General features: G+C 50.6%; 1 protein-coding gene across 1 annotated transcript in view; it reads left to right on the plus strand.

Moving 5' to 3' along the window:
• The first annotated feature begins 9,109 nt into the window (after nt 1–9,109).
• The window catches only part of LOC140900148 (tyrosine-protein phosphatase non-receptor type 11), an 83,338-nt gene continuing 70,042 nt past the window's right edge, over nt 9,110–22,405 (plus strand). The window contains exon 1 of the mRNA XM_073316876.2: nt 9,110–9,198. Coding sequence (XP_073172977.1) covers nt 9,185–9,198 — 14 coding nt within the window. The 5' untranslated portion in view covers nt 9,110–9,184. The remainder of the gene's footprint in view (nt 9,199–22,405) is intronic.

Genomic DNA, 22,405 nt, shown 5'->3' on the forward strand with positions numbered 1-22,405 from the left:
CTTCTGGTGCAGGGTTTTCCTGACAATGACCCTATTATGCAGCAGCAGGCACCAGCTTGCTAAATCAGTACCTCTTCAAGCCACTGACGCAAAGCAGCAGGAGAAAAGCCACTGTCTTCTGGCACAGCATGAAAAGCGGGGCCCTGCCTGACTGTGTTTCACTCTAGGCACTGGAAAAGCAGCTGGAGGATGAAGGAGAAGTGCCGTTCTGGGCACACGGTGGTGTGTGCAGCAGGCGGCAGTCACAATTCAGAGGAATGGCCTTCCCGTGCTTTGGGAGGTCACACCCGGTCTGGAAGGAGGCTGGTTTGCCAGGCCAGGCGCACATGGCGGCAGCGGGGGGCTCGTCATCTCTGAAAATCAGGCCTTTAACTTCAGGGGGAGATGCAGATACTCTGCGCCTTTGCAAATCAAACCAAACAGGGTCTGATCCTTTTCTCACCTGCGCTGGTATAAATCAGGAGTGAAGGCAAAAGGGAGGAAAACTGGGCCCCTGACTTACCAGCCCATAAGCTAACCCCACACACTCTCCAGTCAGCATAGCTCAGCTGGGAGCATCCTATGGGCTGAGAGAGGAGTGCTTTTTTAATTTTAATGGTCTATAGCAAACAAAATTACTGGCTTTCGGCTCTGTCCCTCCAAAAGGCTCCCCTGCTCCAGTGCATTTCAGTGCGGGGGAGGGGAACATATGTCACTCGGCTTCCACGCAGCCCCATTTAACCTCCAAAATCCTCGGCTTCCAAGGGAAGGGAGAAATCTGTGGGTGGAAGCTCCAAGGAGGAGGGTGTCAGGCATGGAAGGTGCGTGTAACGCTTTCTGTCACGGGTACGCAGCCTGGGGTGATTGTGATCACCCTGCTGTTCCCCTACTGAATGGGAGAGGGTCCCAGCAAGGGGCTGGCTAGATGGGAGTGGAGAGATGTGTAATTTATGGAACAGCTCTCTCCTCCCTCCACAAGTTTCAGCTGTGCTGCCTGGCACATTTGCATGCTGTATGCAGTGAGGTGCGCATGGCGCTGGAAAGCGGGAGACCTGGGGTTTATTCTCTGCGCTGTCACTGACTCCCTCTGTGGCCCCCGGCTAGTCAGTTCGCCTTGCTGCGCTTCACTTTCCCCGGCTGCAAAACCAGAGATAATGAGATGTCTCCATCTTGGTAAATTGCCTGGAGGTCTATGGCTGGGAAAGGGGCTCTGAGGACTAAGTATTCTTGCTAGGGAAGGACAGGGCACGAAATGCTTCAGCATGAGTGAAACAGGGCCCCGGCCCCGACAAATAACGTTGACTCATAACAATCCCTCATTCTCTACGTAGAGAGCCTGCCGCAGGGCTGCTGTAATGAAGGGTAATTGGACACCCCTCATTTTGGGATTTATAACACACTTGTAAAAGTTTGCTGCTGGTGTATGCTTAGCCCCTGCCACAGGGCTGATTTCTTTCCCCTACAGCAAAATTCCAGGAAAAAAGTTTTGACCGGTTAATATAATAAGAAAAGGCAGAATAGCATTTGTATGCATGCGTCATGGGCCTGATCTGGAGCGCATCAAAGCCAATGGATTGACGTTCAGTGTCTTCAGCAGGCTTGGGATCTGGCCTGGTCACTGCATTATCGAATTTTCAGAGTGTCTCAGCTGCCGAGCTGTGGAGGCTGGCCCTCCCAAGGAGCGTCTCTCACCTCCTGAGTTCAAGCAGCACTGGAACTGCTCAGCACTTGGACGGGAAAGGCCCAAGGAAAGCCCAGGGTGCTGCTTCTGGATATGATGGGAACTCAGTAGTGTTGTCTTCCCGGACGTGGTTCAAAAGCAATGCCCTACCGTGGTCGCAGGAGCGCCATGAGGCTTGGGGTGCTGTCTTTCAGATGAGATGTAAACGTCCGATCCTGGCCCCTCACCATCATTAGATATTTTGTGCCCTTTTTGAAACTGGGGGAGTGGTATTAAATATGGAGTCTAGCAAAAATCCAGTTGGGGGGTTACATTCTGCCAAACTACAATCCCAGGCCCCTGCTGTTTCAGTTACGTAGGTGGTCTTTATTTGCATAGTATTTATGTGTGCTGTTAAACAGTGGTTCTGTGCCAGCCGGCCCAGAAGTGGCTGCATTTCTCCGGTAGGGGAAATGAGAGAGAGAGAGACTAGATGGATTGGGGAGAGATTATAAACCACTTTGATCAGTTCGTGAAATGCTTTGGGATCCTTCTGGATGACTGACCTTATCGAAATGTGGTTTAAGGATCAGGCTTCTACCTAAACCCCTAGAATCTTAGGGTCAAATGGGGCCTTCATGCTCTTGGAGAGAGAACTTTGGGTGTGTGGCTGCTAAGATTAGTAATGGTCTAGAACGCAGGCTCTCAACGCCAACAATGAGGCTCCTCTGGTACTTTGTACAAGAATTGGATTTTATACAGCTGCCCTTAGCCAAAACTCTCCCTCTCTCCTCTGCTGACCAGTGTTCTATGGGGTGACTGCTGCCCTTCCACCCCAGATGGTGCCACATTTCAGTGGTGCTCTTCCGGCAGCACAAAGGGCCTGATCTCGCTCCTGTTGAAGCCAATGGGAGCATACTGGGCCCCTGGTTTATTTGCCTTCGCACTCTCCAGCATGGAAATGCACTCTACAAACGTAAGGCAAACCCCCCCTGCCCCGGTTACACTTTCTGGCGGGTGTTAGATTGTTAATAAACCCAATGCCTGCTGCATGTGCACCCCAGCCCTTTAGCACGTTGGCATTTACCAGTCTGTTCCCCTGCCCCCATACGAATGCCTAGGAGAACGTATGTATTATAGCTAAATATACCATGTCCTGAGCCTGCAGCAGGAAATGCCTTCAGGCTTGGGCATGAATGATGAATTCCACAGCTACTGATGAAGGAGCTGAATCCCCCTTCCCATACAGTTATGTTGGGCATGCATCATCACAGCCGCTCCCCCCTCGGTGGCGGCTCGCTATCCCTCCCTGGCATGCGTCAGAGCAGTTGCCTCGAGACTGGCCTGGAATTAGCAGAGGCAAATGAAAAAGGAGGGAACAAAGAAGCCATCCTGGGTAGGATCTGAACTGGGGACCTCTGGAGCAGAGATAGTAGCACTGTCCACAAGATGGACTCGTCTAGGTTAACACCTGCTAGAATTTACTCGGGATAAAGTCAATGGGGTTTGGCTAGAAATGTAGCCCGGTGGTTATTATCATGTGACATTCATACTGCAGGGCTCAAGCAGGCTGAGGGCCCCGTTGGGCTACAGTACTGGGCAAACATCTACCAAGGGGCAGTCCCTGCATTAAACATCTTACCATCCCAAGGCCTGATTCTCCACTGCTTTGGATCACATTGGTGTAACATACTGGGGAATGCAGTGACTGAGGTTGGATAGAATCTGGGAGGCCAGATTCCCAGCTGATGGAAGTGGGTGCATCCCCACTAGCTTTGGGGGGTCCATTTACAGCAGCAATTTGGTCCTGGCGTTCAATAGCAATTACTATAACCAACTCTAGGATGGAAAAGAGAGTCAGATCCTTTCTAGCAGGGTTTTTTTTTTTGTTTGTTAACCCTCCCATGAAATTTTCTCTAGTCGGGATAGACTCCTCTCTCAAACTGCTGAAGCGGGTTCAGAAAGGTTCCTTTGTCTCCGTTCAGCCCGGACAGGATTTTTACCGGCCATGTCTGCCTCAAGGAGAACCCATTGCTGTGTCTCTCACAATGGAGCGCTACGAGGTCTTCCCAGGACCTAGCGCACGCAGCAGCCGGGTTCTTTTGGTGGCTCTTTTGTCTGTTGTGTCTCATCACGCATTATAAAATCCATTGGTTCACAGCTGGGTTCGAAACGATGCAAGCCTGCCATCCTACCCACTGAAAAGTGAGCTAGCGGCTGCTGCCAGGGCCCTGGGTATTCCCCGAATAGAAGTGGAATTCGGTGTGTCTTATTATAGTTCTAAAACTGCTATTTGTGCTACGGCAAGCGGGTCCAGGGCTGGGGGAAGGGGAGTTGGTCAGTCATGTTCTGGCTTTTTCTGCCTTAGACAGCTGGCTTTGTTTTCTCGCAGTGCTCAGGAAAGGGGCCAGAGGCCAATACTTTCTTTGGGCTAAACTCTGCCCTCATATAAAGCGGTGTAAATCATTAAAGTCCTCTGCATTTACACCACAGATGGCCAAATATTTGTACAAGTGTCCTCACAATTGGCCAGCTGGAGCCTAGCTCCACGGATGCTGATTGACACCAGCTGAGGATCTGGCCCAATGTCCCACTCATTGGCCTTTACCTTTGCCCTGGGAAAGAGGAGGTGAAACATATCTCAGAGTTAAGGGGACATTTGGCCTCCATGGCCCACTCAACCCTTGCCCATTTGGCGGAGGCTAGCAGGGGCACCAGTTGGGCTGGTGGTGCTTCTGATGGGGACAACTAGAAACTGCAGAGCTCCACCAAACTCATTGCATACAGCTCCACAATCAGCCTTCACCTGGTAATTATAGGCTACAAGGACTTGGCTTTGCTTTTCCAGGGGCACAATTGGTTTTACTTAAAGCTGACATGGCCGGACCTGCATGAAAGAGAGAGTGAGTCTGATTCTTCTCTCATTTACACACATTCAATTTTATTGACTTCAGCGTGACACTGGATCCAGACCCTAAGGCTGTCAGGTGGAAGAGACATGGCAGTAGATCGTATCCAGTGTCTTAGTACAGAATTCAAGGAATAACACAACATAGATCCCTTTCTATTGTCCTTCACATTTTTTAAAGCTCTGTCCTCCTCCCCACACGCATGGCACCTAAGTTCTTGGGGCTATTCCTTCTATTCGTCTCTCTGACTAGACTGCAAGGACGTTGGCCTGAATATTTCATCACTTCGGCCTTTTCTTTTCCCCTTCTCTGTTCTCGCACGTTATTTCCCTGTTTGCCCGTGTCTGTCCCCACGCCAGCTCTGAAGCAGTGGTTGGCTGTCCTACCACCTTTCACAGAATGCTGTGTGATCCTTCTGATGAAAGATGCAATGTAAACATGCGCCAGCCTGCATCCTTCAGGTCTGTAGTACCAGGCGTTCCTCATTTAACCAAAATGGTAGCACTCCTGTTGTGGATTAGCTTCTCCCAGACCTACTCACGGGTTATTGGTTTGTAACTGTCTTGCCCTCTAGTGGCTGGTTTGTAAAGCAGTGGGCTGGCAGAATGGGCCTCCAGTGACCTCTGCTTTTTCTAACCAGCCTGATTACCAGCTTGCTCCTTTCATCAGAAACCCAAAGGGGGGGGAACCTAGGGTGAGGGGCTGCCGATTTAAGAGATGTACCAAGGCAGCGTGGTCGTTGTTGTTGTTCCTCTGAAACCTAAGCCTGATCCTCTCTCTAATATCACTGCGTAGGCACAGGGATGATCACAATGTGCCCCTTCATATTTTTAAAGACTCTCTCTCTCCAAAAGAGAAGGCAAAACAAGGAATATAACCAACTTTAAAGACCAAGTGGGCCAGTGCTCATAGGCTTACCTCTTAAGAACATAAGAACGGCCATACTGGGTCAGACCAGTGGTCCATCTAGCCCAGTATCCTGTCTTCGGACAGCGGCCAATGCCAGTTGCTTCAGAAGCAATGAACAGACCAGGCAATCACTGAGCGATCCATCCCCTGTCTTCCACTCCCAGCTTCTGGTAAACAAGGGCTAGGGACACCTAGATCAGGGGGCTGCCTCCATGACCATCTTGACTAATAGCCATTGAGGGGCCTGTCCTCCAGGAACTTGTCTAGTTCTTTTTTGAACCCCGTTACAGTTTTGGCCTTCACAGCATCCCCTAACAATGTCTGTTTTTATATTGACATGTCTGGTAGCTTTATGCAATCTATTTGGTTTTGTACTAGTGTAGCTGGCAGGTTTTTTCTTCCTACCTGGTATTGTACAGGCACGGTGGGCTGCTTTACCCTAAGTTCATTAAAGGAAAGAGAATGTGGAAAAATCTAATGCACTCAGTGCTTTTTTGGCCTCTGTCTTCACGAACAAGGTCAGCTCCCAGACTACTGCACTGGGCAGCACAGCATGGGGAGGAGGTGACCAGCCCTCTGTGCAGAAAGAAGTGGTTCGGGACTATTTAGAAAAGCTGGACAAGCACAAGTCCATGGGGCCGGATGCGCTGTGCCCAAGAGTGCTAAAGGAGTTGGTGGATGTGATTGCAGAGCCATTGGCCGTTATCTTTGAAAACTCCTGGCGATCGGGGAAAGTCCAGCTATGTTTGCTGTTCCATGTAGTAATTATGTGTGCTGCATTTTATTTTATTTATTTATTTTGAAAGGTGGCAACCTTATGTTAACTTTCATGCAGGGTAATTAAAACAGATCAGATGACAACATAGCAAGGAAAGGTGAGGTGGCGGTCCTCACCTCTTAATTAAGTGGTCTAGTTTTAGGGAGCAGATGAGGTTAGCTTCATCCAAGGGTGGAGGGAAGAAAATCTACAAAGGTATTGAACTGTAGAGAAAGGTAAACAGCACATCAGAATACATTAAGCAATTGATCATGCAAGCCACAGAAAGCTATGGAGAGCAGTGGGAATGCTTTCCCTGGCTGGGAAATTATTGAGCCATAATTAATGTGTAGGAAGCACTTTGAGAGCCCGTGAAAAGAGGTTGTAAATGCCAATTACACATGTATTATAAAAGTTTAGAAAGCAGGGGCATGGTAATGTAGACAGGGTTGCAGGAGAAGGAAGATTTCCTTGGTTTTTTAATAGAAGCAGTGCTTTATTTTTTTATTAATGTCTTAAACATATTAGTTCATCCAAAAGGACCTCAAAGCCTTTTCTAAATATGGACCACGTCCTACTTACCTCAGTGGTGTGAGTAGTCCCACTTCAGGGGGGCTGCTTGCAAGAGTGGCTGTAGAGAAAAGTATGCAGACACCTCTGGGAAAGCAGCAGTCTGGTGTAGAGGAGGGAAGTGGAAAACTGTGTTCTGGGGCAACAGGGGAACAAGAAGTGCCGTTGTACCTGTAGTGGGCAGCAGACCAGAGAGGACAGGTCTGTCCCTTTCTCCTCCTGAGCAGCAGGTCAACTTGTGCTCCGAGCGCCTGCCTAAACGTGTCAAGAAAACAAAGGACAATTGTATGAAAATTACAGGATAAAGCTTATATTAAAGGAAGGCCTATCACAAGACTACACACTGGCATCTCAACGTGTGACCTCTGATCTTCCGCCTTGTGCGGCTGGAGCCACAGGACAAAGCACGGCCTCGAATGACTGAGCCAGAGAGCCAGGCACCAAATCCAGGATGTTGCTTGAACGAACGCCACACACCCTGCCCCAGGAATTTTATTTATGCAGCAGCGGACTAGGGCTCACACCATTCTGTGGCAGGGGGACTAAGGAAAATGAGCAGGCTCCAGCAGGCCTGTCCATGGACTCTAGGGAACAACCACAGAGCTACCCTCCGTCCCCATGCCCCTGGGCGTACCTCCACCCTGACCCAGCCCCGGCCGTAGGGGGGCCACAGGCTGTGATCCCCTTGGTGGGGCGTGCACCCTTCAGCACTGGGCTCCTGCCCTGCCTCTTCAACCAGGCTCGGCCTTTCCAACCTGACGCCCAGCTGCCTAAGCCAGTGTCTTTCAATCCGTGGGTCACAACCCGCTACTGGGTCGCAGCATGTGAGGTGCTGGGTCGCCTTGCTCTGGTCAGCGCCGCCTACCGGGATGTTAAAAGTCCCGGCGGCGGTGCTACCCGGCTAAGGCAGGCTAGTGCCTAACTTTTCCGACACCGCGCTGTGCCCTGGAAGCAGCCAGCAGCAGTCCAGCTTCTAGGCAGGGGGGCCCCGGGGCTCTGTGCCCTGCCCCCACCCTGAACACTGGCTCCGCACTCCCCAAGCCTTGGGTCCTGGCCCATGGGAGCTGGGGGAGGCGGTACCTGTGGGCGAGTCGTGCAGAGCCGCTTCTGCGTTGCCACCTCGGAGCCAGACCTGCTGCTGGCCGCTTCCGGGGTGCACCCTGCCTGCACCACTGAGCCGCCAGAGGCAAGTCCGTGCCCTGGAGCCCCTCCCGCACCCCAAACCCCTCATCCCCATGCAGAGCCCTGACCCCCTCCCACACCTCTGCCCCAGCCCTGATCCCCCACAAACCTGGAGCCCCTCCCGCACCCCAAACCCCTCATCCCCATCCACAGCCCAGAGCCCAGCCCCCCTCCTGCCCCCAATCCCCTGCCCCAGCCCTGAGCTCCCCCAAACCCAGAACACCTTCCTGCACCCCAAACCCCTCATCCCCATGCAGAGCCCTGACCCCCTCCCACACTTCTGCCCCAGCCCTGATCCCCCACAAACCTGGAGCCCCTCCCGCACCCCAAACCCCTCATCCCCATCCACAGCCCAGAGCCCGGCCCCCCTCCTGCCCCCAATCCCCTGCCCCAGCCCTGAGCTCCCCCAAACCCAGAACACCTTCCTGCACCCCAAACCCCTCATCCCCATCCACAGCCCTGACCCCCTCCCACACCTCTGCCCCAGCCCTGAGCCCCCACAAACCTGGAGCCCCTCCCGCACCCCAAACCCCTCATCCCCATCCAGAGCCTGGCCCCCCTCCTGCCCCCAATTCCCTGCCCCAGCCCTGAGCTCCCCCAAACCCAGAACACCTTCCTGCACCTCAAACCCCTCCTCCCTGGCCCTACCCCAGAGCCTGCACCCCCAGCCCAGAGCCCTGACCCTCCTCCTGCACCCCAACCCCCTGCCGCAGCCCTGAGCCCCTCCCGCACCCCAAACCCCTCATCCCCAGCTCCGTTGGGTCTTGGGTATCAACAATTTTCTTCAACTGGGTCCCCAGAAAAAAGGGTTTGAAACCCACTGGCCTCAGCCTTCCCCTCCCCAGGGAGTGCGCTGCCCCTTTAAGAGCCGCAGCGGCCGCCCTGCCTCTGTTGATGGGCGGTGCCAGTTGCCAAGCGGGGAGGGAGGGGGCGGAGGCACAGAGGGCGGGGTTCCCTCTCGTCACAGGGAGGGCTTTCCCCCTGCTGACACGTGGTTTAACCTTCCAGCTGGAGGCGGCGGGACTAGCCTGGCCGCCTTGATCAATGGGCGGCCTGGGGGATGCGGGCAGGGGGCGTGCCCAGACCATATGTGGCCCGGGAGTGGGCGTGGCTAGGGACCCCGAGCCCCGCCCCTTTCTCTGACCTGGGCAGCTGCGCCTCGCCGGCCGGCAGCCTGCAGTGAGCGGCGCAGCCCCGTGCATCGCCGCGCTCCCGGCCATGACTTCCCGCAGGTAAGGGCTGCCCGGGGGGCGGCCGCCTCGGCTCCCTCCTGCCGGGCCCTAGCCTCCCTCCCTCCGGCTCCGGGCTGCTCTGCCTCGCCCCTTCCCCGGACCCGGCTCCCTCCGCGGAGCTCTCCCGGGGCTGCGATCCCTTCGCACCCGGCTTTCTGGTCCCCAGGCGGGGGGTGCGCGCCCTCCTGGCCGGGCTACGGCTGCTTGGAACCTGCCCTGGGCGAAGCACCCCACTGAGCCCAGTCCCTGGCGGGGCATGGGCTCGCCGACAGCCCTGGGCGTGAGGGCAGGGCTTGTGCTTTGTTCGCGTGGGTCCGCCACATGGGGGGGACAGGGCGCTGCTGGCTGGCTGGCTTGTGGGGACCCGCGTTTTGTTTTGTTTGTACCGTCGCCTGGGCCCCGATTTCCTTTTTCTTTTTTTTTTCTTTTCTCTTTTTTTTTTCCAAAGAAGTTGCTGAGTTGGTAGAAAGAGCCTTTCCGCAGTGAGGCAGCAAATAAGTTAACCTAGAGGAAATCATGAGAGCAGCTCCTGAAGGCTTGGAAAGTTTTGGCCTTGTGGGGGGATTTTGTGTGTGTGTTTTGTGTTTTTGTTTTCAGAGCGGACTCTGGTGCCTATTGCATTGTGTCGTGACGTTTAATAATCTAGCCAGCCTCTTGGGCCGTATTGTGTTAAAGGAAGCGGAAGGTGCAAAGTAGCATTTAAGCTGATATTGGCCAAAGCTTGTACCCAGAAAGGAACTCAGAAAAGTACTTTCCTCTGTGCATTGCTAAAGCCAGGGATTTGAGGCGGGGGGGTGGGGGGAGTTGATGTTGATGTTTTGGCTAGAGAAAAGGAGGACCTCAGTAGCGGATTTCTGCTGCAGTTCATAGAATATCAGGATTGGAAGGGACCTCAGGAGGTCATCTAGTCCAGCTCCCTGCTCAAAGCAGGACCAATCCCCAAATGGCCCCCTCAAGGATTGAACTGACAACCCTGGGTTTAGCAGGCCAATGCTCAAACCACTGAGCTATCCCTCTCTTTTGCTAGTTGGCAAGGTAAAGGCAATTAAAAAGGTAGCCTTTGAAAACAAAACAAATGGGGCATTATCGTCCATCTGTCACATACCTCTCAACTCCTCCTGCCCCTTGGTCCTTCTTTCATTCAAAAAGTGAGTTTTCTCCAAAGTCTGCTGTCCTTTACCAATCGGGCTTGATTTAAACCTATTATACTGACCACGGGCACCACCCAGATGTGGTTAAAACTGAGTTCTGCTTTGCAGATATAATGTGTGAGGTTGTTTCATATTAATGCTTTTAATGTGCATAGCTGCTCCATAGTTAAAGTTGCACTGAGCTTTTCAGTGAAGGCGGGATTAACTGTGCTCACTCTAACACATGAGTCGTTTGGCTTCAGGCTTTCTTGACAAAGTGTCTTAACTCAAACTCTGCAAAGCTTTCCTTTTTCCCGAAAGGGGAGGGAGAGAGATGGTGGCTGACTCTGAATGTCTTCCCTAAATACTCAAGGCCTAAATCTGCCTCTGTCATAATCAGTCAGTTGCAAAATTGTTCCTGACTTAAGCCTCTGTCCTGCAGTAGTTCTGTAGAGGAACCCCATTTCCTTTACTGGGGCTCTTCATGAGCACAGGGTTCTGATAGCAGCAGCATCATAAGGGACTTAGAGCAGCCCTTGGTTCGCTCTTTATTTATGCAGGGGTTTTGTTAAGGAGGAGAGGTGAAAGATGTTACCTACCTTTAAAAGTTACTAGTAACTGGCTTCCTGAGCAGTGGGTCTAAAATGGGCAAATGGCCATTGCAAAGGATTTCTCTTGGGCATGCCAGCTGCTTTGGCTTGTGATCCTATGAAACCAAAACACCTGCATAGCCCTATATACCCCCAAGTGGCTTCGCCCGTGGAGTCTGTCAGGAAGAATCACTTTCAAAGCTTTTGTTCATATTAAAAATGGGGTGGAGGGTGTTTTTCTGCTGGGAGGGTTGAGATGGCGGTGGAAAGCAACACCACAAATGACTGACATTTTAAACTGTGTGATGTGGCTAGCTATAGGACAGAGATGGTCTTTTTGTTCTATGTTTGTACAGCACCTGGCACAATGAAATTCTGGTCAGTAAATGGTGCTCCTAGACACTACAGTGATATAACTAATGTCTCTGGACTTGGGTGGTAATTGAAGGAATCTGTTTTCACTTCACTCCAAATATTTCTGGGTAGTAAGTGTTTGTTCATGATTTGGGATCTTCATACTTCTTTTTCTTAAAGCAAAACGTTTGAAGTTTGTCTTAGACGCTTTCCTGCAGGGAGAGTCACATGAATGTTTGAGCCAAAGTATAATGGGGGAAGTAAAAAAAATAGAGGTACGGCACTAAACTGGTGGGTGGCTTGGTCGGTTACGAAGCATACGTCTGCTGACGGGCAATGGAGTTAGAGCAGCGGAGTGGGCGTCTAGACGCTTGGGTTCTATTTTCAGCTCTGGCCCCAGCACTCTGTGAGCTTGAGCCTGTTGCCGTAAGCGCTCTCTGCCTCAGCTTCTCTGTCTCTAAAATAGAGATAATGGGCCAGATCCTCGTCTGGTATAAATTCTCCCAGCATTATTGACTTCAGTGTAGTGACGTGACTCATAGCAGATGAGGAACTTCAGTGAAGTCAATGGAGCTGTGAAGGTTTACACCAGATAAGAATTTGTCCTAATGCCAGTGTAACCCATCGGCTTGGTATGTATTGTGAACTTAAGAACGGCCAGACTGGGTCAGACCAAGGGTCCATCTAGCCCAGGATCCTGTCTTCCGACAGTGGCCAGTGCCAGGTGCCCCAGAGAGAATGAACAGAACAGGGAATCATCAGGTGATCCATCCCCTGTCGCTTATTCCCAGCTTCTGGCAAACAGGGGCTAGGGACACCATTCATGCCCATTCCTGCATCTTCCTCTGTGCCCAATCCAGAGATGATGTGGTTCTGTTTCAGGCCGCAGCTGCAGAGCCTGGCTCTTTGGTTCAGGCTGTAAAGACTTGCATGTTTAGCTTTGGGCATCCCTAGTTCAATCCCCAGTGTGTCTTCCAAGACAGTGGCTGTCACACTTGCTTAGCAAGAGTGCAAGCAGTATCATGAACGTCTACAGAAACACAGTGAGATGCGTAGGGGCAAAGGGCAATAGCTGGGCAAAGTGTTTTCTCACACCGTGCACCTGCTTTCTTGTTCGCATCTATTTTAGACTTGCACGGCAGCCCGTGGCACTCAGAGGTGCTCTGCAATGAATAGGCTTCCTGGCTGCATTCTCAACAGATGGCAGTGCAGAGTGCTTGCAAGTGAGTGCAGGGCTCAGATGTGTCTTCCTAGCTGACTGTAAGAGGCTACTGCGAGGGGCGGGGGGTTCTCCTCCACCAAGTGATACTCCAGTGGTGCCTGCCCAGGCCGAGGTGTGCTGATCTGCTGCTTCGAGTGCCACCTCTGGCTATATCTACCCTCTGCATTGCGATGAGGTGCTTGCCAGCTTACAATGCCGGAGGTAAGTGTGGGTCATCACTCCAGGCACAGGGTATGTGTGTGAGAGACAGACTTGGCTTTAAACCCTCGGGGGGTGGTCTCCTGTCCTAGTGGAAGGCAAGACCAGATCCCCTGATATTTGCTTCACTGTGTGCGTATTTAATGCTTCAAAGTAGGCTCTGCCTGATGTCACGAACCGGTTGCGTGCTGCGTTGTTACCTTGCCCCTAGGCTGAAAGCTGGGAGGCGGAGACCCCTTTACGCGAACTGAGGCTGCTTCGGATGCATTTGCTGTTGGGCTCCGTTGCCTGCGGCTTGTGGTGTTGCTGAAATAAGAAGGTTCTGTGCTCAGTAATATGGCACCTGTTTTTGGCCCTTTCCACTTCAAACTCTGGGTCAGTAGTCTCGTGTGTGGGGGATGGGGTTTCAGGTGATGGGAAGAGGGTGCAAGCTGTGAATTGACCCGGACCTTTCCTTCAAAGATCAGATTGCTGCTGCTGCTTAGGAGAGGGCTTCAGCATGTGGACCGTCCTCAAATGAGCTGATGGAAATCATATCTGATTGGCCATTAGACAGGGATATCCAAGGGCACCTGGTCTACAAACTAGAGAGCAAGTTCTCTGCCCCGATGAGCTTACAGCTTTCTATACGTAATTGGGCTTGGAAGGATAAGATTTGTCAGGTCACATCGATTTCGCAAACTGAGGAAAGAATATTTCCACTAATGTTGGAAATTAACAGCTCGGCAAAGTAAGAAAAATGCTGCTTGAGAACTTATTAGAGGTTTTGATGGAAGGATGTTTGCGTGGTGTATCTTGACGTGTGACAATGCCATTTTGTGGTTTAACGGTTAAAACTTTCATTCTTTCTTGAATCTCGATGCTTCTACTGGTATTACATAATGGTCTGATCCAAGCCTCCCCACCTCATAATTTTGTACAACTGTGGATATTTACATTTATGAAAATTAAAAGAAAATCCTTAAAACCCAGAATTCTGCACAAGTGTGAAAATTAAATTGATTGAATGCTTTAAAATGAACAGTGGTATTATCTGTCCAAATTTACTTTTAAAAAGGAGGGGAAAGGAAAGCATCTTTGGACAGCTTTGTTACAAAGAATTGACACTTTTTTTTAATGGCTGAATCTTGCTTTCCCTAGGCACAGAATGGGACTATGATGATGATGTGAGCTGGACAATTAAGCCCTTTATTTGTGCGATTCTCTGCCCCCATACACAAAACCAGAACAAATGATCTGCCATGAAGTGTGTGGCGGGGGAGGGAGCAATGGCATAGAGGGGGCAGAGCTGAATTCAGCATTGGGACTAGCCATGCTGGTGGTTGGCATTTGACACACCTGCTTGTGTGTATCTGTTTTGGGAGGATAATGCTATGTGCTAAAACTGCTCTTCCTTTAAAGGAAGGCGTAGCTTTGGGGTAGGGAAATAAGTTCCTTCTCTTATTGCACATATACTTATTTAATCAAATCACATTAAAATTAAATACTCCCCTTCCTGCTTCCCTCCTACCCTTCCCCCTCGAACTGCAGGTGACAGATGCTAATCTCACTGCCTCATTACACTTCTTGAAGGCACTTAGATACTAGGAGCAGTGGGGCAAAGTAAGAAAGGAAGGGAGTGTGTATAAGGGAGTGTGTGTGTGTAAAGTCAGAAGTGTTCACAGCTCTGCACTAGAGGGGAAATGGGTTTGTTGTCTTAAAACTGTAACACAAAGCTGTCCCTGGCTCCTAACTTTAGTCTTCTGCCAAAACTTTGTTGTATTGGTTCTCAAAGGCAGGCTGATGAAAGAATGGTCACTTCTTCCTTCCACCCCTTTATTCACCCTTTAATAGCATCTGCTCCTGTTCAGGCCTCAAGGCTTTGACTGTCCGAAAAACACCCAAATCTGCAAGGTTAGAGAGAGCAAGCAGCAGGGTTCTGCTGAAACACCCCAGCTGGCTTGTTGAGAAGTCAGACGTCTAAGAATAGCTCCCCCAGCCTCGTGCTTAAGTCCACTCTGGTGAGATTAGAGGTCTTTTTGCTGGGATGTAGAGATCTGAATGGATAAATCTTGCCGCCCAGCCCAGCCCGGCTGTTACAAGCTCCTATGTGCCCTGCATCCTGTTCCTAGAAACGAGACGCACAGCACACATACTGTTGCTCCTGCAGGACCCAGATCTGTGCAGGGCAAGGTTTTAACTTCCATCAGTTCCCTGGGACTTAGGGACTTGGGTTTAGGAAGAAAGAAGGGGTGGAGGAAACAAGCAGAGCTGGGTGGGAAATGGTCTCTCTCCCTCTTCTCCCCCTCCCCCCCCGAGACTTTTTGCATGAACAAACAAATGTTTTGTACCAAATCTGGACAAAGTCAATCTCAAACATTTTCCAGAACAAGAAAGGTGTCTTTTTCCAGTTTGTGTCAAACAAAATATTTCATTTCAATTTTGCCCTTTTTTTGTGATCCACCCCCGTCTTCCTTTCCTGACTTCTGGCAATCAGGCTTAGGGTCACCCTGAACATGTGGTTGCATACCTGACCATCTTGGCTAATAGCGGTTGATTGATCTGTTCTCCATGAACTTAACTCGTTCTGTTTTGAACCAAGTAGTACCTTTTCACCATCATGACATCTCATGAATAGTTAAGGCCCTTTGTTTTCTGTTTTTATTTAATTTTTCCTGGGAATTTATCCGTGTGTGTTACCACCACAACAAAAACAGGTGAAAATCAGTGCAAAAAACCTAGTCATTTTTCTGGGTAAATATCAGGGTTTATTTTGGTGGACGGAAAGATGGGGGGGGTGTATTCAATAGATTAATGCTTTGAATTCTGTTCATCAGTTTGGCTTGCTGTAGAACTAAAACAGAACTCAAAACACAATACCACCTCTGAGTTTAAGAAAAGAATACATCTCTAATCCCCAAATAAAACTTTTGATTTGAATAAACAGTTTACTGTTGTAGACTTAGAACTATTAGCCTGTAAATATTTACAGCGCATAGACTCAACTTTGTCCTTTTCTCCTGTTTTTGTTTTTTTGTAAACTTGTGAATACTTCCTTGTGTTCTGAAACGTGTTCTGATACAGATTTTCATTTTCTTCCCATTTCAGTGTTTCAAATCTTTAAATTGTTCTCTGCTACAGCTTGAAATGTGTACATGGTGGGTGTGAGATTCATCAGTATGTTCAGATGCGCACGCACTTCAGAGCTTGCATGTGTGCCCATTTGTTTGTTGTGTGGATCTTCTAGACTAATACAGAGCCTTACTTCAACAGGCAGCTTTGCATATACACACAGACTAATGTATTATCATAGTACGTATATCTCACGCAATGTTTTGTATTTTCCTAATAAAACAAGGTTTTCTTTATATCTGATACAAAAGTAGGGTGAAAATCAGAAAATACTGAGGAATACTTTTTGTAAAACCTGAGAATTTTTCGGTAAAAATCAGTTTAAACCGAAAATGAAGGGTCTCATGAATAGTGTGGAAAGAGAACATAAGAATGGCCTTACTGAGTCAGACCAATGGTCCATCTAGCCTAGTACCCTGTCTTCTAACAGTGGTCCGTACCAGATCCTTTGTCGGGAATGAACAGAACTGGGCAATTTTGATGGTCCCTCCCATTATACGGTCCCAGCCTCTGGCAGTCAAAGGTTCAGGGCACCTAGAGCATGAAGTTGCGTCTCTGGCCATCTTGGCTAATAGCTGCTGATGGACCGCTCCTCCATGGTCACTCCAGGCTTAGAACCACTGCTCTAAGGGTAAGTCTGTAGTGCATTGTAAACTTGCGTCTGTGAGATCCAGGCTTGTAGACTTGGTGTTTGCACACCTGCACCGGAGTGTGCATTTGGCCTTGGACACCTGGGTTTACAGTTGCTGGGCCTGGGTCTCTCTGCTGTGTTAGCATGTCTGTCGTGCCCTACACAGACCTTCTGACTCAAGTCTGTGCCTTGAGCTGCTTCCAGAATGACAGGGCGTGAACCCAAGTCACAGCGGGACTTGAGCTCTGGCCCACCCAGAGCCTGCTGCCCCGCCACCCCAGGGCTGAAGCCCGAAGCCTGAGCCCCACTGCCCCTGGGAAGGTGGGGAACTCACTATCTGGCTGCTCCTCCAGCGTTGTGCCCCAGGTGGGCAGGATCCAGCCCCTGCTGGCAGCTCCAGCAACCAACCGCAAGGTGGTGCATCCAGGAGCAACAGGGAGGGACCACTGCTTCCCCCTCTCACCTATCACAGCCCAGGATGCTGTGGCCACAAGCAAAGCCCCTGGCGGCTGCGTGCGACCAGAGTGGCCGCATTTGAGAAACCCTGCTGAAGCAGCCTGTACAGATGCTACTTCACTTTTGGCTTTTAGGTTTTGGGCTCCCTTCTGCCAGGCAGGCCCCAATGCCAGAAAGCCGGGTTTGTAGTCATTTTATTCCAAGGAGTGAGTGAGTTAAATTTGCAGCTTGGCAAGCATCTAGAAGTGAGTTTACAGCGAATTTAAGGCTGAAATTCTGGCCCTATTGAAGTCAATGGGAACTTTGCCATTTGCTTCAGTAGGGCCAGGGTTTGACCCCGAAACTGGCCTTAGTACATGAAAATGTAGAATAAACATTAAGCTGTGGAGTCTCTTAATGGCCATTGTATCTGCAGAACTGCCAGCAGTTAGGGAATTAATGACCCACCTTCTCCTGGAAGAAATCCAGTGCTCGTATGCAGTGCACCTCTGTAGTCTGAACCGTTACAGGGACCTTCAAGGTGGGTGGGTATTTTAAATAAGACGACTTGTGCTGGGATTTTCAAAGACTGTGGGAATTGGGAGCATACGTTAAGTCCCCGAAGGTCTCTGGAAAAATCTCTCCCCCAGTTCCTCTCTCCTTACACGTTGTTGACATCCAGCGTTCCAGCAAATATATTTTTGCTGTAATATAAAATCTGTAGTCTTCCAAACAACCCGCTGTGGTTGATTTGCTGCAAAGCGTGTTGAGAACAGGTCTTGTGCTGTGTAGAAGGCTTAACCCTGGAATACGCATATAGGTACCCCACGTTAACCGTGTGAGACTGGATGGCCCCACTCTCCAGGCGGCCTTGCTTCATGCTTCCAACTAGCGAAGGGCCAAAGGCAAAGTTTCAATGTTTGTAATACTTTAAGCTTTGTCACATCTCTTGGACTTAAAAAGAAACGTACTGGAAATCTTGGCAGAAAATCTTCCAACGTGGCACATCCAACAATGAAATATGAAGGGAGAAAATTATCAGAACTTGGCGAGGCGGGAGGAGGGACTCCAATAAAAGGCAGGAGTTTGAACAAAGTTCAAAATATGGATCTGAAGTTCGTGGAATGCTTCCAATTTGATAATGGGCTGAACCCAAAACCCTAAATCCAAACAATCCTGAGCTTGGGGGGGTTCAGAATCCAAATCTGTCCTGGACTCTCCAACTTGTGCCTCTGTTTAGCCAAAAGGTTCAGTTTGAGCTGTGGGTGAAAGTCAGGGCTGCTTCCTTGTTTATCCAAAGCTTTGTCCATTTTCATTTTGCAGCCTGCAACTGAGGGTCTGTTTTAAGGGCCCTGCTCACCTGTAACTGGTGGGTAAGTCATCAGTGCTTCAAGTGCTCTAGTGTGAAGCAGGAGCTATTGTCTGTCGTTCAGCCAAGAAATCAGCATTGGACCCATTTCTGAGTGTGTTTTCCGCGCTGATATGCCTTCCACGAGGCGATCAGTGGCGTTACACAATGTGCCGAAGATCTGGCGTTACCAGGGACCTGAGCTGTTGTAGCCATAAAATGGCTCTGCAAATGCCTTGAATTGCCAATCTCCCTGTTTGGTTTTTAACCCTGACCTGTGTTGCAATAGGAAACATAATGCTAAAAACCTGCCCTCCTGCCCCCCTCCTTCATCAAAGGGAATACACGTATTTCCTGAACTGAATCTGAATGTAAATATTAGCCATAAGTATTTGCAGTAGCTGCTTGCTTTGGCAGGAGCGGGGGACGGGACTTCTGGGCTGGCTGAAAGGGACGTTTAAAACCTGTAATGTGTTTGCCTCCTCAGAGACTCATTAACAATATTTCAGACAGAACTCGGGAAGAAATCAAAATGTCATGGTGTATCCCTTTTGCTTGGCAGCTGTGTGTGTCCCGGGGCAGCAGTGTCTCTAGGCTCCTAGTCAAGGACCAGAGCTTTAGTTTGGTGCAATGGGGAAAGAGCCTGATTAGGATGTCTTCCGAATAACCCTTCTTTTCCTGGTTTTCCGCACACGGGCGTTTCCCTGACCAGTGCTTACCTAGGTCTAGATCTGGGGTCAGTCCCAATACCAAGGAGTCTCTTGCTATGGTTGGGTCACTGTATCACCCTGATGCCCCTGGCTTGTCTGGTCTCTGGTATTGTAGCAGCTAGAGAACATCAGAGCGAAGCAGCCGCATTGCCTCTCTTCTTGGCTGCTGACCCGGCGTCTTCTCTACAGCTGGTTCCCAGCCCAGCGTGTGCCTCAATGAGGGCATTTTCAGCCACAGGCCGAGAGCAAGAGAAGCCATGTGCTCAGCCCAGACCGTGGTTTTCCCCCCCATGCAGCTGTACCTGTCCTGCAAGTTGCCAGCGAGAATTCCTCACCACCTGCAGCAGCGGTTTAGCTGGAAGAGCTTAGCCCCCCTCGCTTGCTCTCCCCCGCCAGGTTTTTGGGCAGTCCGTGCGTAATTGAACCACCACCTTCCAGTACGATTATTCTAACCTAGCAAAACCGACCAGCTTGTCCCTTTGTGTTCTAATAAAGCGACGAAGGAGTGAACAGAGGACAGAAGCTTTCAATCTCCCCCCGCCGCAAACACAGAATATGGCAGCAGCTAGACCCAGGTGGGGCTTGCTGGGCAAAGGCTGAGCAGCTGCCCTCCCAGTCGGGGTTGATTACAGGGGTGTGTGTGTGGGGTGGGGGGTGGGGGGGAAAACGGACAGAGATAAGCCCTCTCCTGCACAGTGATCACTATTAAAAAGCTGGCGTCTAGCATCTGTTCCCACCCACTGGGTATCTCCCCAGTTGATTCCTCTCCCGAGCAGGGGGAGGGGTGGGGACTGAGCTCTCCCCTCGTTTTAAGCAGCGGTGTCTTCAGTGGTGACTGCTGTGTATTTGGCCTCAGCTTGAGGCCTCTAATGCACTGCAAGCGGTGAGCCTGGATCCTGCTGGCTTTCTGTACCCGTCTGGTGCTCTTCCATCCCCGATGAAGGCCTCGACTCTCACTGACCTCTCAAGCTCTCTTCTTTCCACCCGCTGAGCCATGGCCTGGCCAGTGCCAGCCAGCTCCTTTGTGAACCAGGAACTTCCTTTCTTTTGGTTCAGGGCGGCCTGGTAAGGAGGGCACGGCCTGAGAGCTGGGAGACCTGGTTTCAGCTCTGCTGCTGACTCACTGTGTGACCTGGGCAAGTCCCTTCCCCTCTCTGTGTCTCAATCACTTCATCTGCAAGATGGAGATAGCACTTCCCCGCCTCACGTGGGCGTTGTGAGTCATGTGGGTGCTGGAGTGATGAACGTCCTAGAACTACCTGAAAAATTCTCTGTGGCTCTTCTTTTCTTACCTTACCACCCAGGCTGCACCGCTACCCTGGAAATGCAGCTTGTGTCTAAGCACATGCCCTGCCTTTGCTTGTCTTAGCCTCTCTAAATGGATCACTGCACATCATTAAGCACTGCGCTTGGTCCTTCTCAGACGCCATCCCTGCCTTGAGGGGCTGGCAGTCTGCGTCGGTACTTACTGTCCAAAAATCAGTCCCTGTCCTACCGGGAGTGTGAGGGGGAAGTGCCGGTAGGGTGCAATCTTCCTAGGCATGAATCGGACAACTGCATCCTCCTTTCAGTTGCTCGTTGCTCTCTTGAACCCAAGACGGATCCCCTGGCTGGAATTGCACTCCCTACCTTTTGTGGGCAGGGGTCGGAATGGAAAGTAACTCCCGCAAATCGTTTGTTTCAGGAAACGTGCGTGGGATGGAAGCTAATCAGATTATGGAGCTGGTCTGTTTGCAGGTTTCCTGCATGAGTCTGAAGGGAAGAAGGAAATTCTTCTTATTAAACCAAACTGGAAATCAGGAACTGGGCTCTTCCTGTATAGATGTGTTTTTGTTTTTTTTGCAAACAGCTCAAACTGCTGCTGCTATCTACGGTGCTCTCCAAAGACCTGCGCTTTGTCTGACCACAGTGACTGGGGGACATGTTTGGAAAAGAGAGATTTAATGTCTCCTCCTGCTTTCCGTCGCCCCACTTCCCATGGGGTGGAAAAGCCGAGAAATCTGCTGGAATAGCAAAGCTATGTCGGAGTGCTGCTGGCTCCTGGGAGCTTGCTGTAAACTAGCTTAGTCCCTGCTCCATCCAAGGACCCCTGCAGTGGAAGGGGGAAACCACAGAAAGCTTCAGCAAGGCTGATGTTAAAATGAAGAGGGCTTTGGGGGAAGGCTGTGGCTATAATCCTGCTTCTATTAAAATTGCTGGCAAAACTCTCACTGGCTTTGCTGGAAGCAAGGATTGGGCCCGTTGCGTAGGAGAACCCTCGCTAGTGGCTGCTGCTCACTTCTTGGCTGTGCTATGAAAATTCCCTTCTTGTTTGGGGGCGGGAGTGGCAGAAAATTGTCCGTTTCTTCTGCCGTTTAAAAATCCAGAAGTACGCTGGAAATTGTGCACAAGTCTCGTCAATTCCAGCCTTGCCCTAGATATTCTGGGGTGAAAATCTCCCAAAGTTTGTACCCCTTTCACTCCCCCTCCTCTGCAGGAGCTGGTCTCTTCTTTCCTATCCAGGGCAACGAAAAGGTGTGATCCCATTTAAAAAGGGGGGGTCAGTAAGAATGATGATGCACTAATCCTATGCTGCCTAGCAGTGGGATGCCCCCCCCAGCCCCTCCAATGGTTTCGTCTATGGCTAATCCAAACTTCCCTTTCAGAATTTAGGGGATGACCAAGAACAGCTGGATTCTGGAGTTTTGCTCTGCTGATTGCTGGGACGGGTACTTCAATTACTGTCCGTAAATGTGTGGACTGATGAAATATGCAGCTCCCTCTCCCCCTCCACCTTCTTTTTACTCTTCTGATTCTTGACATGCAGCATTAAAACGATTTCCAAATGTTTTCCATTTGTTTGCTGTCTGGTCTCTTAAACATTGAAATCGTTGGGGGAGGGGGAGTCAGGAATCTGGATTTCCTTTAACAGACGGTTATTCTGCGATTGGAGCGCTGATCCCTTTAGAGGTGAGGATCTAAACTCAAGTCCATCTGTTCCATGCGGCCCTCCACCATTTGGCCCCAGGTGTGTAATGCAAAGCAAAGGTCAGCAGAACCGTCTCCGTTTCTTTTGAGATGTTTTGTATTCATTTGCCTGCGTGCTTGGGATACAGATTAACTTCCCTGGCCCCCGTCTCAGTTACAGCTTCATGCTGGGAACAGCAAACACCCTGGAAAATGGATTGCGAGGTCACCTGGTGCGGCTGCCGTTCCTGGCCTTGGCTGAGATGCTAGTTTGTAACTCCTGCCAGACGTGTGCGCCCGGGTGAATCACGGCAGCGCTCCCTGAGGCAGCCCCCGCGGGGCGGCTGGTGCTGGCGAGCTCGCCGCAGCCAGGAGCGATGAACTTAATCTGTCTTGTTGCAGCTTTTTCGGGTTGAAAGCAGCCGTAGGGGTGGGAAACACCAGCAGAGTTCTCTAGACCAGCTGCTGGTGGCAGTAACTGACCTGACACATCAGGTAAGGGCCCATCTCTTAGCAAGCATCTGCTCCGAAG

Source organism: Lepidochelys kempii, chromosome 18 (assembly GCF_965140285.1).
Source record: "Lepidochelys kempii isolate rLepKem1 chromosome 18, rLepKem1.hap1, whole genome shotgun sequence".
Classification (NCBI taxonomy): domain Eukaryota; kingdom Metazoa; phylum Chordata; order Testudines; family Cheloniidae; genus Lepidochelys; species Lepidochelys kempii.